The 17042-nt window shown below is 41.5% G+C and overlaps 1 protein-coding gene across 1 annotated transcript in view; it reads left to right on the top strand.

Annotated features, from left to right (window-relative positions):
* Positions 1-17042, top strand: part of CCDC141 (coiled-coil domain containing 141) — a gene marked incomplete at both ends in the record, with an annotated part of 162870 nt that overhangs the window by 126742 nt on the left and 19086 nt on the right. Inside the window, 6 exons of the mRNA XM_080928184.1 lie at positions 562-741; positions 4493-4672; positions 5442-5567; positions 7343-7531; positions 8443-8622; positions 10404-10553. Of these exons, the coding sequence (XP_080784310.1) occupies positions 562-741; positions 4493-4672; positions 5442-5567; positions 7343-7531; positions 8443-8622; positions 10404-10553 (1005 nt within the window). The remainder of the gene's footprint in view (positions 1-561; positions 742-4492; positions 4673-5441; positions 5568-7342; positions 7532-8442; positions 8623-10403; positions 10554-17042) is intronic.

The raw sequence follows: 17042 nt of genomic DNA, 5'->3' as shown, positions 1-17042 counted from the left end.
AAACAAATTGGGAGGCAATCGGGAGGTGGGGGTGGATCTGGGAAAATTTGAGAAATAGGGAGTGAATATGATCAAATCACATTGTATTACATTTTCAAAGAATTAATAAAATACTACATTAAGGTAACAGATAAATCACAATACTCTAATATATTAAGTACTAATTGTCAGTTGCTGAATTGCTTTTTTTTCTGATTTGTATTCCCTGATTTTTATTTGTTCCTTTATTTGTTATAAAACTCAGTTTTAAGCAGAGCAGTCCCCTGATCTCTGAAATAAATTATTCTCATTGTAGATTATACATAAAAAGTAATCTAGAGCATAATAATATTTTTGATTGGCAACAGCCTTACCAGCTTCTTTTGTTATGCAGTGGGACTCCTGCCTGTCAGCTATGTAGGCAAATTCTCGTGGTTTTCAGAACCCTGGAAATAGTCAATAATTATTTAAAGAATACCAAGAACTGGGTTTTCAGTTTAATTTTATACAGGCTCCAAATGGACTCTGAATCCTTTTTATTAAAAATCCTTCTTAACTCTCATCTGTCTTCTCCTGCCTTAGGTAGAAGAGCAGCTTCAGAGCCTAAAGGAATTTTATCTGACCGAAATGCCTTGGCAAGATGAAGATGACGCATTGGTCAGGTGCCAGTCTGACTCTGCTGAGAAGAAGTGGCAGCTATTTTTAAAGAAGAGTTTTCTGACCCAGGACTTGGGCCTTGAGTTCCTGAGCTTAGTAAACATGGTAAGAATAACATTAAGAAGCCAGTGCCTTTAGTAGATATTATTCCTCATAGTCAGAATCACATATCAGCTTGTCTGTTAGTCTGCTGAGCTGCCCAAGGGAGGCCCCCTCAACTTCTGTCAAACTGGACCGGTTTTGAAGCCCAGCATTTCTAAGCTTTATTGTCACAGAGCTCATGTGTCACAAGAGAGCCGCTTTAGCTACTCGGATACAAGTGCTATGTGATATAAAAGTCCCAGAAGTCTATACACAGGTTTTGAGTTATGTTGACAGCAAGGTCCTTACAAAATTTCCAGGGACCCAGAGACAATGATTATGATAAATCTTTGTTCTGAAGAATTTCCTCTTGGCTTAACAGATCCATATTTTTAATTACAACTCTTAATTAGCTTGCAAAGTAGTAGATTCCCAAAGATTGATTTTATCCATCCTTGACTTTGCTTTAACGCTACCTCCAACCCTGTGTTCTCTTTTCTTACTCCCCCACACCCATTCCTGCTCAGTCTCTCACTCCCAGTATTTCCTCATTGTACAAGTGCTCTATTGTCTCACCCTTGATACCTCCTCTTCTCCTAGTCCTTGTAGAACAAAGATCCACTGCCTTTAGAGCTACGTCCTAAGCCTTGGTTTCCCTGAGATCAATAAACAAAATACCCCAGGACCTTCATGCCAGCCATTCATCTATTTGAAGCTACCTATAGAATTCTTAAAATGTGCTTAGTTCACTTCTCCCTCGGAAACCTCATGAATTTCTCCCAATGAAATAGCTCATTTTATTGTTGGAAAAATGCTAGCTGTTAAAAAAGAATGTTTTTAAAATGTTAAATAAGTCTGTCTTCCTATCTCGTACTGCACCTCTGTAGCAAGGCAGGCATAAAACCATCCGTAGGTAATTTCTCTGACATATGAAATTCTTTCCAACATTGAAAGCAGTTGCTACATTTAATATGAGTCTTTCCTACAGCTACACATTTGCAAATTTATCATTTATGATGTAGTTTAATTTCTCCCTTCAGGCTGATCTGCTTTGCCAAAATTTTTACTTGCTAAACCCATTCGTGAAACGGAAACAGAAGCCTAATGGCCAATGGCAACCAACCTGACATCTTTCTTGTAGTTGAGACATGAGGGTGCTAACACCTAAAGCAGTAATCTCTCGTAAATGGCGATCCAGTACCACTTACATGACCTTTCAGATCCTAGGTTTAGTTAGTCAGGGCTCTCTGCACCAGCTGTCTAACTTTTTCCTGAGATGTGGACCTGTATAGTTCTTGCCTTATTTCATTTGGCCTTAGACAATGATTCACCTTGTGAAACTAATTTAGATCGATCCACTCTATTAACTATTTCTCTTGGGTTTTGTTCTGTAGATTTGCAAAGCCAGCCTTCTATAACTGTGATGACATCTTTAGCAAAAATGTCCGAAAGGAAGATTGACACCCTAGTTCCTTAAGTAATATATTGATTAGCAGGTTTTTTTTAAAGGAACAATTAATGCTTCTACTATGCTTTGATATAATCTCCATGGTACCTGAGTGTGCGGCACAACTCCTTCTGACTCTGCTTTTAAAACGTTCTTCAGATACCCAAGTGTCAGCACAGATCTGATTGCAGTGTGAAGTTTATCCATACACTGGATGGCACCCAACTGAAGACCAGACCATCTTCCTTTCTCTTACAGCCTAGAGCTTCTTTCTGTAGATGTTTAAAGATGACTGGCTGTTGCCATTTTCTGGAGACATGGGGAATGAATCTGGAGGCAGAAATCACTTGGCAGAATTGGGCTGCAAGACTCCGATCTCTTTGACCTTCAGTCATTGAATTTTTTTTCTTTGTTTTGACTTGTGTTGTTGGAAGAACGTTAGTGATGAGCCTGTGTAGAAGCAAAGCATTCACTGAATAGTTATAAATCAGGTCACACCCTCTTTAAGCATCAGAAAAACAAATCTTGTTAAGCGATTCATTCATGTTTGGATACCAAGTTATTTTTCATTTGAAACATTGATTCACTCTATCCTTTACTTTTTACACACTTGCTTGGCTTAGTGTGTCTCCTTTCATCTCTAGTTTAGGCACTTATAGTTTATGTTACAAGAAAGTTAAATGATTTGCAAATTGTCTGTTTTTTTTTATAGTCTCTTTTTATTCCTGAATTTTACAGTTCTTTTCAATTGTGGACGTGCCAGGTGGTTTTAAAGGTAAATATAATTGTTAAGGTTTTCTTTCACATCCATTCTTCATCTTTCCCACATTTCTTTGGAGCATCTTAATCCAGGGTGTGTTGAGAATGTCCTTGTCACCTCCAGTAGCTGCATCTAGGGACCCTTCTGCTAATATGTTTTTTCCTCTTGCCCTTTGATCTGTAGTCTGGTCTTTTATCCAGGTTGGTGAATCCTTATCAAGTGTCAGGAATCACATATAAACAATCAAATAGTATTATCCTCACGTGGAATGGTTTGCAGAAAGAAATGGATCCAAACTCGAATCTTGAATCTATGTCTAAAATGGCAGGTTTATACGAAATCCCAATTCATAGAGTTCCTGAAAATAGCCCATATCTGCCCACTGCCTCCTCATGGTCTCATATCTGCACGACATCATTGTTAAAGTTTTTTTTCTATATTCTAGTGATAGGTTCTTTGTTGATAAAAAATTATGTCTACATAGTAATTAACTTTACTAATTGGTTGGCCTACTGATAGGGGAAATTGCAGGTAAGGATGTTGTTCCTCTTCCTATACACAGAGCATTAGTCTTGAAAGAGCATACTGCTGGAGTGCGGGTTTAGAGAAGGGGGAGGGGAGGAGAGGGGGAGGGAGAGGGATATGGAAGCTGGCTCTTTGTCTTGAGTTGGGTGTGTCCCTGAGACTAGAATTTTTCAAGCTTGAAATTGATTTTTTTTCCATCTAAAGTTTGAATTAGATTAATTGACTTTGGTCAGAGTCCTGGCAGATGTATGTACCAACTTATTAATCTACAGTGGTGAATATTGAGAATTCTGTCAAACACGAACCTCCTTGCTACTGTGGCATCTGAGAGGAAAGATCATAGAACAGTCTGTGGTGCATGGATATACACGTAAAATGAGTGGATAATTTCACACCTGATTTAGACTACATTACAACAAGAATTTCCAGGCACCACACTGAAGTAAAACGAGGACTATGTTCACTAACTAGACAGAAAGAAAATTATTGATACTAACTCTGTCAAATTCAAAATCACTCACACCCTGCTAGCTAACCACAGCATGTCTTATGATAGCTACCCTTCGCTAGGCCCTACTCAGACCACTGTGCCCTTAAGACTGTAGTCGTCACTGATAAAATACAATTCCCAGCTTATACTACATTGAAGAATATTTTATACTTTAATAGCTTCTTAATAACATATAAAAGATACAGTAACTTTATTTATAACATGTATTAAAATATTTTATAGAGTTACTCCCACTGTGGTCTACTGTCTCTAATAATTTATTAAATTTAATAATCATGATTATAGGATATATAATTTTATTATTCAACCCCCCCCCCTTTAAAGCCACTAGAATACTACTGAGGCCTTTAAAGACTGCACCTGGTGTCACACAGAGACTATAGGTCCAAGCGTCTGACTGTGCCTCTGTATACAAGCTTGGATGTGTCCTGCTTGGGTGTGATGAAGCATTTGCCACCTAAAATAGCTGGATGCAAAAGAAAAATGTATCTCTTAGGAAAGAAAGCTATTACATGGATTATTAATTCAACAGGCAAAAGAGAATGAGCTATTAAATGTTAAAAATGAAATGCGCATTATGGAGAACATTATGGAAAAGCAAACAAACGGAAGGGACGAGCTCAGTCACCTCCGGATGGCGTGGCACCTCAAAGCCATCAAAGGCAAGCCGATGAAAGAACGGTGGGAAATGTTCAAAGAGAAACTTCAGAAGGTAAGGAACGGGAGTGGGTAATGGCTCTCTGCAAGACCAAGCTTGCATGAAGCACCTGGTTTGGGCCCTAGCCTGGAAATAAACAAAAAGGAATGTCTGAGGTTACCCCTCAGAGAATAAATTCCGACCTGTGCAGCCTGTAGAGCCTTAAAACCATGAGGTAAGAGACACCAGCCAGGCACAAGAGTGCAGAAATCAATGGTTCTGCTTATTTGCCGCCCTGTAGCCAAATTCAGAAACAAAGGCCAGAATGGGTGCTACCAGAGGGTGGACGCAAGAAGGGAGGAGGGAATGAGGTGCTATTTACAGGGTCAGAGGTCCTGTTTAGGTTGATGAGGGCTGTCTATAGGTAGTTGGTGTGACTTAATTGTACATAAAGAGAGGGTAGAAATTGCACATTTTGTTATATGTTATCATGACTAAAAAAAAAAAAATAACATAAGGGCTGAAGAAGTGGCTCAGTGGTTAGAGCACTGACTGCTCTTCCAGAGGTCCTGAGATCGATTCCCAGCAATCACATGGTGGCTCACAACCATCTGTAATGGGATCCAACACCCTCTTCTGGTGTGTCTGAAGACACCTACAGTGTATGCAAGATAAAGAAATAAATCTTAAAAAGAAAACATAAAAGTCACAGGAGATCAAGGGATGTGTGACCTCCCGGGCAAGGGTCAGTGTTTACGGGGGTTGAAGAACTCCCCATGCCGCATCACCACTGCACGTGCCGAGTCTCCAGAAACACATTCCTGATTGTCAGTGTCTGTTTCAGACTACTCACAATGTAAAACTTCTCCATGAAGTTCTGATGCCTGTCTCTGCGCTTGACCTTGGAGGGAGCCTCCAGAGCCTGTCAGACCTGCGGAGGAGGTGGATCGCAACGAAGCCTCACCTCCAGGTGGAGATGCCAATGAATGGATTGGGTGAATGGAAAACCCCAAGTCGCCAGTTCCCGTTTGCCCTATAAGCATCCTTTCTCTTTAACAAAAGTACTGCCTTTCTCTTCAACCCTATAACAACACATTTCTCACTGTCCCCATACATACTTTTGTATTTGATGATACCCAAGCATTTAAGCCATACTGTGTCTTGAATATATTTTTATCTTGCACCAATTTCCTTAATATTTCTAATGAATTTATCAATGTGTTTATCTTATAGTCACTGTTTTCTTAGGGACTGTTTAGAAGTAAGGCATCTTAGAACAAAACCGACAACCTCTGACCTAGAAGCTTTATTGTCATTGGTCCACGGGTCACTGGAATGTGTCTGCTCCTACCCACAAGCATTCCAGCTCCCACCCCACCCCTTTCCTGATAATTTTTTTCTGTGAGCTTGGGTCACCTTTCAAGGACGCTCTCCGAGTACAAGAATCAAGCCACAAGTCAGGACTCCACCCCTTAACTGACTAACCCCACCCTCCACCCATGACCCTACTGCTCCTTGACAAACTTTCAAGACAGGTTGGCTGTCAGATATTCCTACCTAGATTTATTCTATTTATTTATTTTTGAGACAGATTCCCAAACCCAGGCTAACTTCTTCAAACTTGCAATAAAGCCAAGGGTAACCTGGAATTCTGATATTTTTACCTAGTCTTCCCAGTTAATACCTTATTTGATTTCTGGGTCTTATTGGAAAAAAAAAAAAAAAACAACTTAAGATGCATCTATCTGTTACTACGTAATACGTATTGGCTTTGAAGAATTCCTGCATTAGATGTTTGGAGGATATCTAATTGTATATGTTAATATAAAGCATATGTGAAGCGTACCCACTACACTCTGTACACATAGACACATACATAGCGCCTCAATCCACAGTAAACTCTCCTATCCAAACTCACACCACTGGGACTAACCCAGTCTGCTAGATTCTGTATGGCACACATACACTTCTTTTGGCACACGTGTCTGAGAGCCACTGCTATGCGTATTTAGTTCTGCTCCTGTGATGTGAGCCATCTAGCTGAGGTCCAACTACTTAACTTGAACTTATGCAAGTCAGTTGTCTGAGAACCATGTCCTTAGCCCTCAGCATCCCCTTTGCTTCTTCCTTTGATACAAGATCCACCCCTGGGATAAGAGTAGAATTCTCTTGAAGCAGTGTGCCATTTGCAAGCTCAGATTCCTGCATGGGATGTCTGAGCAGTGCTGACTGAGAGGGAAGGCAGTCGACCCCCTCTCCATGTGGTGGCTATTTGTGGATTCTGGCCTGACAGCTTTGAGGCAGCATATCTTGTGTGCTGTTCAGCTGGTGTGTTCATACTGATCATTCCTTCCTTGGGGAGCACAAGTCATTCCCCTGATGTATTTTTATACTTTGCTCTGTGTCCTTATCATTCCTCACGATCCTACGCTATACTAAATGTCTAAAGAAGTCTACTGACTTAACAGAAGGCCAGTGCATTTGATATATTATAGACGCATGTGGACTTCCATCCTTAACATCTGTCTTTGAGACCCCTACCTTTATCCCCATGTTGTCTATAAAGTCCTGAGGAGACAGAGACTGAACATATCTTTATGTCCTCACTGTTAAGCACAGTATCTGGGCTTCGAGAAGGCTTATGGGTGTCTGTGAGTTAACAGATGAGAAAATGGCACATTATGTAGACAATCAGCACAGTTGTAAAATAAGAATCGCTCGCTGCGCTACTCTCCTTCTTTCCAGCAACTGCATGAGGACGTTCAGCTCATCACGAAAGACTGGGAAGTGTTCAGTGGTCAGGGAGCCCCTGTGAGGGAGAAGGCTGAACAACTGAAGGACCTCCTCCACCTCCATCGGAGGCAGCGAGAGCGAATCCAGGAATATGAGGCAATCCTGTACAAGACCTTCCGGTTCCATCAGGTCAGGGAAGAGGTAAGTCTTACGGGGGTTGTTTAAAGGTTAGGATTCTGCAATAAATAAAACAAATCACTCGTCTCAGTGTAAGAGGTTTATTCGCCCTGGCTGCTAATTTATCTCTCACGGTTCCCCAGCCTACTTCATACCTAGCCAGGCTGCAGCCTGCCCTGTCCTTCCAACAAGGCACATGAGTTCCTCCAACTCAGCCTTGACTCCGACTTGGCACTTGCTGGCAGATCGCTTAGCTGCTTCCTTCCAGCAAGCCCCTCCCAGGCTGCGATTCTCCCTTCTAAATTCCCACAGCACTCAGTCACACCTAGCACCTTGACTCGGATTTTATTTTTCCAACTCAAGTGTTAGCTTTTGGGAAGAGGGATGGGCAAAACCCAAGTTCTTTCTTTTTTTTCTTTTTTTTCATCCCTAGAAGCTCTCAGCATGATATGCTCAGGAAAAAACAAAACAAAACAAAACAAAACAAAAAAACAAAACAAAACATTTATTGGTTATTTCATGGTAGCTCACAATCATCTTTGTCACAAGCTCGGAGACTCCAACACCCTCTTCTGCCCTCTGCGTAACTATATGCATCTGAGACACAGACATGCATATAGGCAAAAAACACTCATACTCACCTAAAAGGAAGCTCATTTCAAAAGTGGTTTTTGGGTTTACGTACATCACAGACCAAGAGCTTGCTAAAGTTTGGGAGGGTGGGCCCAGAATGCATTTCCTCCTTTTATAGAACTGAAGGTGTGCCCTGATCCATGGATTCTTGTTGGAGTCACGGCACCGCCGTGTGTACCTGTATCATCATCCGTAGGACGGATATTCCGGATGGGCTAGGGGGTGTTTCATCCAGCTGGGGAAGCATTACAGCAAACAGGCTTTGGACAAATCAGGTTAAGTGCTGATGTTTTGAATTCCAGCTGACTCGTCTCATGAAGCCAAGAGGACTGGAGCCTCTAGCACAGCCTACGGAACTGGGGGGTTCTAAGGAGGTCCAGATGCAACTGGGACATTTTCAAGGAAGGCGGGCACATGTAGAGCATCTGCAGCGGCTGGCTCTCTCCTTAGGAATGGACATCGTTTCATCTGTTCAACAACCTGTAAGCATCTAGGGGTATCACCATCGCTGCCTCTCTCTCACTGGTACCATGAAGGCAGCAGGCAGATGGCTGAGTTCAACATGAATGGTTGCTTTTGTGTGTGGTGCTGGGGACTGAACAGAGAACCTCATGCATATTAACCGAGCGAATCATTACTAAGCCATCCCATAGCCCCAGTATGTTAAATGCTAAAAGGCATTCATCGGGGTGAATATTAGTTCTGATTTCCACCACCATTAGCAAACAAGTAAGCCTAAGGAGGAAAATCTGAGCATATAAACTCTATTTTATACATATTATTCTCGTGTTAATTTAAAATAGAGCTATGATCTCAGATGGACCATTAGGTTTCTATATTTGAAATGTGTCTAATGCAATTAAGAAGCTAAACTTTTATTTAATTTGAACTAAGTTGGAAATCTCTCAGTACATTCAGAAACTACTTGGGCATGTGAGTTCCACCTTAGAAACTGTAAGTTTGGAGAAACTTAAATCTAGATCAAGTATTTCTGAAAGAAATTTAACCACAACTGAGAAAGCTTCAAACGATACACATATTAGATTTCAAAGATGTGAGGTAAAAATGTTAATACTTTTATATTAAATATGTGATATAACATGATAATATTTGGACATACATGGTAAGCTATATTATGCTGTGAAAGTTAATTTTGTTTGTCTTCTTTGCCTTTCAGTGAGACTATTAGACACTGTTCAATTCCTCCATACATCTTCATGCATTTCTACTGGACAGTGGTGCTTCAGTATTATAGGTCTGGAAGGCCACTAGGTCCTAGAGTCTTACCAGACGAGCAGCCCCATTTTACAGAGGAGGAGCTGAAGTCCAGAGACACTGGCCCCTCTTCCATAAAAGCCCAGAGTAGATGGGCCCAGGCCCTCTGTTACTGGCCTGGATTCTGACCCCGGTTTTTGCACATACTTTATACCTCTGGTCACATGTTAATAGAGGATCCTGAAAGAACAGAAAGCATTTTCTAGTCAAACATTCATAACTAATTCCTAACTAACGCACCAAACTCCAATGCTTTACAATTCCCCAAAATCATATTTTGAAACGGGGTGGGGGAAGGTTATGTTTACTTCACTATAAACAAAAGCCACTGGTCTGATTTCACATTTAAGTTCATGTGAGACGCCCAGCAAGTGCTAAGTGATATACAGAAAGCCCAGCATCTGCTCTTTAAGCTAAAAGGCAGAATATGCGAATTGGTTACTGTTAAAAAGAATTCACTTTTGCCAGTGTCAACTTTTTCTAAAGAGTTTTATTATATTTGTAAATTTATTTAAAAAAAATAAAACTAAGAAGAAAGCAGAATGTCTCACTTCCCACAAATAACACACACTGTGCTCCAGACCTCTCCCGGCCTTGGTTCCAGCATCCCCCCTGCGCTAGAGATCGGCGCACTTGCATAATGAACCTGAGGTTAAACTCAAGTTGACGAGAAAATTACAGAGCTGAGGCAGAATGTTTCTAATGCATATTTTATGCTTTTTGAAGTAAAAATTAGACCTTATCATGAGTGGTGTCTCTGAGGAGTTAGGAATGGTGATGAGAGTCAAGAATAGCAATGTCTGTTCCGTAATGTTGAGTGTCTGGCTTCTCTCTCAAATTATTAGATTCGAATATGTTTAGGGTAAAATAAATTAGGACCCTATATCTCTTTTAAAGCCATTTGTGAGCATTACAACACAGGCAAAGTGGTACATTGCGAGGCCATCTCACAGGTTCCTTTTGTTATTTCCACATCCTTCATTTCCAGAATTGCTCTAATATTTCTGCAAAAAGCCTGGAGCAGCAGTTGGAGACCCTTGAACTGGATAGCAGGAACTGGAGCTCCAAAGCCAAGGACTATGAACGGGTCCTGTCCTGCGGCTTGGAGTACCGCACCACACTCGATGAGATTAATGAGGTAGGGCTTTGGGAAAGGACACGCTGAGCTCAAAGCATCTCTCCCAGTGTCTTTGCACGAGCATGTGTGCTTGCATGCTACATACTGCTACACATGCACATCAGAACACCGTTTTCTTACCCGTGCCTTTTTATTCCCAGTAGTCTCAGGGTCCAGAAAGCTCAAGTAAGCTTTGAGCTACCAAACCTACTGTTGATATTAGGACAGTTTGGTATCTCAAACGGTCAATGCATAGCAAAACTTTGAACACATGATTGAAGGTCTGGAATCTTATTGCTTTTCGTGTGTGTGTGTGTGTGTGTGTGTGTGTGTGTTCTAGCCTGCTTGATTGGACACAGCTTTCTCGGGGTATAGAGGAAAGGGTGGCACTGCCCAGTATGACAGCTTGCTCTAGCCTGCTGACATTCTATTTAAGTTCCATTGACTCAGGGTGAAGGTGGTGCTAAGGGCAGGGAGAAGAAACTTTGCCTGGGAGACCGAAAAACATTTTCCAAAGTCAAGTAACTCAGTTCCTGTTAAAGTGAACAGATTCCTTTTCTGGCAAAAGAATTTTCAGGGAGAAAGAAATGGTAAGGGGTCCCCTATACTGCAGCATCCACACAGACACAGTTTCCCCTTGCAGCCATCAACGGTTCTGAGCCGTGACACATATTCAACCCCCTCCTTCACTTCCAGCCCTACAGTTAAGATTTGCACTCATGGGTTGTGTGCTGTCTGAGCACAGCAGTCTGCCAACCATCATGAGCTTGTTCTAGAGAAGACACAGGAAAATGACAATTCCACGTCTGTTGATCTTTCTGAGGGCACTGAAAAGGGGGCTGAGGGGAAAGGCCACTAACTCACTTTCTTGAATTCTTCGTTTCTGCTCCATCTGCATAATTTAGGTCCATCCACCAGGTACTGAGAATCATTAACTAATTGGTTAAAGAATGGGCAATGGAGCTTTAATGGTGGTCTTCTTTGGTGCTCCCGCCCTTCCTGCAGAGCACAGGAAGGTGCTGGAGAGAAAGTGAGAGATCAGGAGAAGCTGCTAGGATCCTGTTTACAAGGAGGGGCCAGGGAGAAGGCGCCGACATGACTTTTACTATGGCAGTGAGCTCCGACACTGCTTCCTTTCCGTTCTTGGCCTGGATCACTTTCTGGCGACCCCATAGTGTAGTCTGCCCTCTACACAGGGGAGCAGCTTCTTCTGCTTCCCCATGCTACAGTTTACACTTTGTTAGCTCTGTTTAGTTTTGATTCCAGAATCATCCAGAGCTTCTTGGTTCTCTCAGGGCTATGAAAGATTCATAGCCATTTTCAAAGGTGATCTTCTTCTAAATTTTCTTAGTTCTGACCCTCCCTTTCATCCTCTTCCTTCACTTCTTCCTTTGCTTTATCCAAACATTTCTCCCTGCACAAGCTGGCAGAGATCTGCAGCAACAGAGAGAGCCCTGGTGAAGGAGGCTACGTGTGTTCCCAGCCCTACCTCTCTGGGTTTGCATGTCCCTGAAGAGCCATGGTATTTATGAAGCTCGGTTTCCCCTGCCTACAGCCTTCCAGACCTTCTATTTACAGGGACAGCCTCATGAGGAACTTGCATTAAGGAGCCAGCCCAGATGACAGATGACTCTTCAGTCACAGTAGGGACGCCCCAGGATTGTCTGTACCACTTCAGGAATGAGCTAGCAGATACATGGGGCTTTGGTTTAGAGGTTGGATATCATCTGAACACACTCATAATTACTCAGAGAAGGATCATCCTCCGACACTTCTACTTCTAACCCAACTAATCTTTAGGCTACTCTTCTACACTTGAAGAACCTTTGAGAACCTTAGGTCTTTTTTTTCTTTGGCTTTTGTTTTGGTGGAGATACAGCAGGCATGTTGAAGTGTGACATCCACATGCTGGGCTTTACAAACACCAAACTAGTGGCAAAATAATCAGGAGAAATATTTTCGGTGACCTTTAGTAAAATGAAGTCATGTTTTGTTCAGCTTTGTACCATGACTGTGAGAGGAAACCCGGTTGACATTTCCATGGCAACAACATTTGACATCTATATGTGCTATTTGTTTAGACAGAGGTATCTAGAGTATTATACAAAATGAAATGAAGCCAAGCAAGGTAGCACATGTCTGCTTTTCCAGTTCTTGGGAGGCAATGGTTACAGAACAAAGTTGAGGTCGGTATGAACTACATAAGACCCTGTCTCAAAATAAACAACAAAAAATTGAAATGTGGTATGTTATATAATTTTCTGATACAAACAAATGAATAATATTTTGACAAGGAACTAGACTGTACTTAACATTTAATTTTTAAAGTTGATCACACACTGTTTTACTTTCAATGTGATCAAAGTAGTTCCCAGAAGTTCCCAGACACTGAGCTGCAGTAGGGCTTCAGAGACTATCGGGCTGTGTGTCTTTATTTTCATAGGAGACCATGAAGATGTGTGTGGGGGCGGGGCGATCCATCTTAACAATGCACTGGAAGACTGCAGAGCCTCTGTCTGTAGTTTTAGGGTTTTATTTTATTGTATGTATGGGGGGGGGTCAACATTGTTGAACCAAGATTCACCTGCCAGACATGAACTATTAGAATGAACTATTCTCTTCATACAGTCCCATCCAAGCCTGTCTATTCCTTCTTTCCAATACACCTATTATAATATGTATGAACGATCTGTCACAATTGATTTGATTGCTTCCAGAGAACATTTTCTTTTGACTTTGTTGGAGTTAATGTAGGGCTCTTACGTGGGTCGTTTACAGAAGGACTTTGCACCTCAAGGTGAGGGAAGGGAAGGTGCTCTAAATGACATTTTAAAAATAAGATGTGCTTTCCTTTAAAGACAAGTAACAATGCCTTTTGTGTTCCATTATTGTTGTATATTTTTATGCATAGGAGGTTTTTGAAAAACTCGTTTTCTTCATGTTTACCCAGGAGAAGCACAACTGTCAAACTGCCAAATTTTATGGCATTTTTCCACCCATTTCATGCAAGGATTCATTTGTATGCATGACGGCTCAATATCACTTTGCATTTTCTTGCTTGGCCATGTGAATATATCATTAACACACAAAACATTCTAGAAATTTCCACAATCATATTACATTACAAAGGAACATCATTGGTTTATAATCTACATTTAAAATGTTAGTATACTGATAGGAAATATGTTTCCTTCTTACAAGCTGACCAAAAAGAAAAAAAAATGTACCCTTATATTTGCATGATGTTAATGGGGATTTATAACTTAAAGGTTCCTATTTTGTGTCGCGAACAATTACTTTTCTGGGAAGAACAGGATGACAGAATCAGGCCGCCATCCATTTTCTGAAAATAAGTTTTCCACACAGAAGCTTCTAGACTATGATATTGCCTTACCCTGGAAATTTTCCTCTAGGATAGCAACATCTTTTCTATCAGAGAGTGAAAAGGGAAGGATTTAGCATATATATTCCATATACCAGGCATGAATCCCCCACGTTCTGCTGTAAGTTTGAATGGATTGGTCATCTGAGAGCCAGATACGAGCTGGGTCAGAAGCAATGGACTGTAATTGAGGAGTGGCAGGTACTTTTATATAACATGCATAGGTAACAATGAAAACCACATACCACTGTTGGGCACTTTGCCTCTGACAAAATGAACATGGCCATCCCCGGCAGGAAAGGGCACAGGAAAAAAAATTGCATAGAGAAGAAACCACCGGATGAGGCATCACGGGGAAAAATATAGACAAGTATCCATTGCTCCGACTTGTCACCCAAACTTGTTCTTGAAAAAAAAATAGTAAATCGTCTGTATCCAACATATATATTTAATGTGGCTACTGGGAGCCAGGCTTTAACACTATAAATGTCCACAAGATACCAAAGTGTCTTGAGAAAATTGAAACCCACGTGGTGCTTCCCAACCACAGCCATTTGCTCAGAAAGTCCTGACCCAACTGAATTTGGTGGCATGTATAAGTGGACAGGAAACACTACAATTTATTCAGAAAATGTTGATCCCAAAGGCTCAAAATTTTAAATCCTAGTGTTTGGTGTCTGTAAAATACCATACAGTGTCTTCTGGAGGGTATGGGCAGCTCATGTTTAAAATTATAGATACCATTTTCCCAAATGAAAATAGAACAAGATGCATTAAATTCATTACAAAGATGCAACGCATACAAAATAATATTTATTGCGGAGACTGGCTGCTGCCTGTACTTTGGAACAGGTCTTTGCCTTACGAGTTGTCTCACTTCCTGTTGCTATGCGGCTTGGAGCCGAGGAGGATGTGCCGTGGTTACCGAGTGGAAGAAGGCCAAAGGGACTTCTCCAGAAATCTGTCCAACATTGAGACCCAATGCCCTCCAATAATATTTGCAGCGTCTTATCCAGATTAGATTTTTGGATGTCTTTGTTTTGAATTCAAGCATCTCTGGGTGGTGGTACATTACAGCCTTTTGTTATGGAGAGTGAGCCCCCAAAGGCTTCCTCAACCAGCCTGGGCAAGCAAAGAATCGAATAGAGCTTGTGAAGTGGATGCTACAGAAATAAAAACTGACTACTCATTTTGAACTTGGGGTTTAGCCAGAAGTATGCCATAGTTCTAACGCAGATTTTTCTTTGTAAACCCATTGCCTTGGTTTTAAATAGCCTCTGTCCCTCACACCAGTGGCTGTGCCAGCACCAGACTTACACATAAGACCTTCTCTGCCTCGACCAGCTTAGTCAAGACTAAGAATAGCAAGCCAGCCTAGCCTGTCAGGAGCCTTCCACCCCTCTGTTTCCATAGTGCTCTCATTTCTAGCCCTAAGAAGAGACTCATCACTCACTGAGAAAATTATGAGAGGCTGAGTTTTGTAGTTTAGAAGAAAAAGGAGCAGTTTTAAGATTTTAGAATTTTTTCTAATTATAGCCATAGACGTTTGGGCTACTTTGTGAAAACATGAAAGAGCTGGGCTTGGACAAAGAGGGAAGAATCAAATTACTCACTTAAAAAAATCCTAGCATCTATAATCCATAAGTCTTACTAGTGTGAATTATAGCATTTATAGATTTCTAATGAATCAGCTATTCCTCTTCCTGTGCTGTTGGTGTGTGTGGCTGCCTATACGGACAAGCGGGACAGTTGTCTGGCCTGTCACCGCCGTGCCCCATTGTTGACAAGCTCACTAAAGTTAGAGGCAGCTGCATGGACAATGATACCCAGGGCAGTAACCAGAGTACTCAGTTTCTTTAAAGCTATGATGCCAACTTATGTGGGGATCGGATTAAGCTTTCATATTGGAATGTGCAGGCAAGAAAAATGTGGTGTGGCTGGATTTGTTGATGCTCAGAGGTACTTCATCCACACTCCCTTCTACGTGTGTGTATAGTGGTCTTGAATTTGCATCGAGGAAGGTACAAGCGGTTAGATTCTGACTGGATTTCCAATGTGACTGAGCAAGAATAGTGCCAGCAACTCTGTGGCGCGAGCTTGTGTGTCAGATGAGGCTATCCTGTTTCACATGCACCACGGGCATTCCTGGCCTTCTAAATCATCTTCCATGGAAATGCATTGCTGGTCATGCAGAAATGCAGTGGTTCTTACCAGTCATAAGTCTGATGTTTCTTAAGCCAGAGTTTTAGTTTTAGTTTTCTAAAGCACGTGGTTTAGAATGAAAGTGTTTGGGATCTGTCTTCCTACACTGCGCATACAAGCATTCAAGTAGACATTAAGCCTTCTTGGTTGAAAAAGCAGATAAAACCCTTTGGCCCTCAAGTTGATGGTAGAACCCCCTTTTCTTCCTTTAGACTGATAGACTGATCAATAACACAGTCCAGTAAATACGGTAAAGTGGAAAGCTGTATTTTCCAGTGTATAATTGCCAGTAACGGAACACTTTAATTCCTTTGTTTATTTTATGTATTACTTCACCATATTCAATTTTATTTGTGTGTGTATGATGTGTACATGAGTGTGTGTTTGTGCATGTGTGTACAGGCACTGGCAAACCACACGGTATGTGTGGGAATCAGAGGACAACCTTGGAGGTCAGCCCACTCTTGCACCTTGTTTGGAACAGTCTCTTTTGAGCTTCTGGGAATTCTGTCTCTGCCTCCCCGAGACTGGGATCTCGGTATTACAGAGTGGGATTATAGGCACATGTCACCATACTTGGCTTTACATGATTCCTGTGGATCTGAACTCTGGCTCTCATACTTGTTCATCAAACTTAAGCCACCAAGCCATCAGTGACCCTCTTCTCTCTTCTCTTCTCTTCTCTTCTCTTCTCTTCTCTCCTCTCCTCTTCTCTCCTCTTCTCTCTTCTCTTCTTTATTAATTTCTTATTCCTCTCTCTATCTCTCTCCCTCCTCCTCCCTCCCTCCCCCCTTTCTTTTTCTCCTTCTTTTTGACCAGCTTTCACTATATGTAATCCAGATTGTCCTTAATTTCTATACCCTACTTGTGCAGCATCCAAAGTACTGGGATTCTAGGCGGGCACTCTCACACCCTAAATAATTTGG

Source organism: Micromys minutus, assembly GCF_963924665.1.
Source record: "Micromys minutus genome assembly, chromosome: 13".
Classification (NCBI taxonomy): domain Eukaryota; kingdom Metazoa; phylum Chordata; class Mammalia; order Rodentia; family Muridae; genus Micromys; species Micromys minutus.
This window is presented reverse-complemented; position numbering and strand designations above follow the sequence as displayed.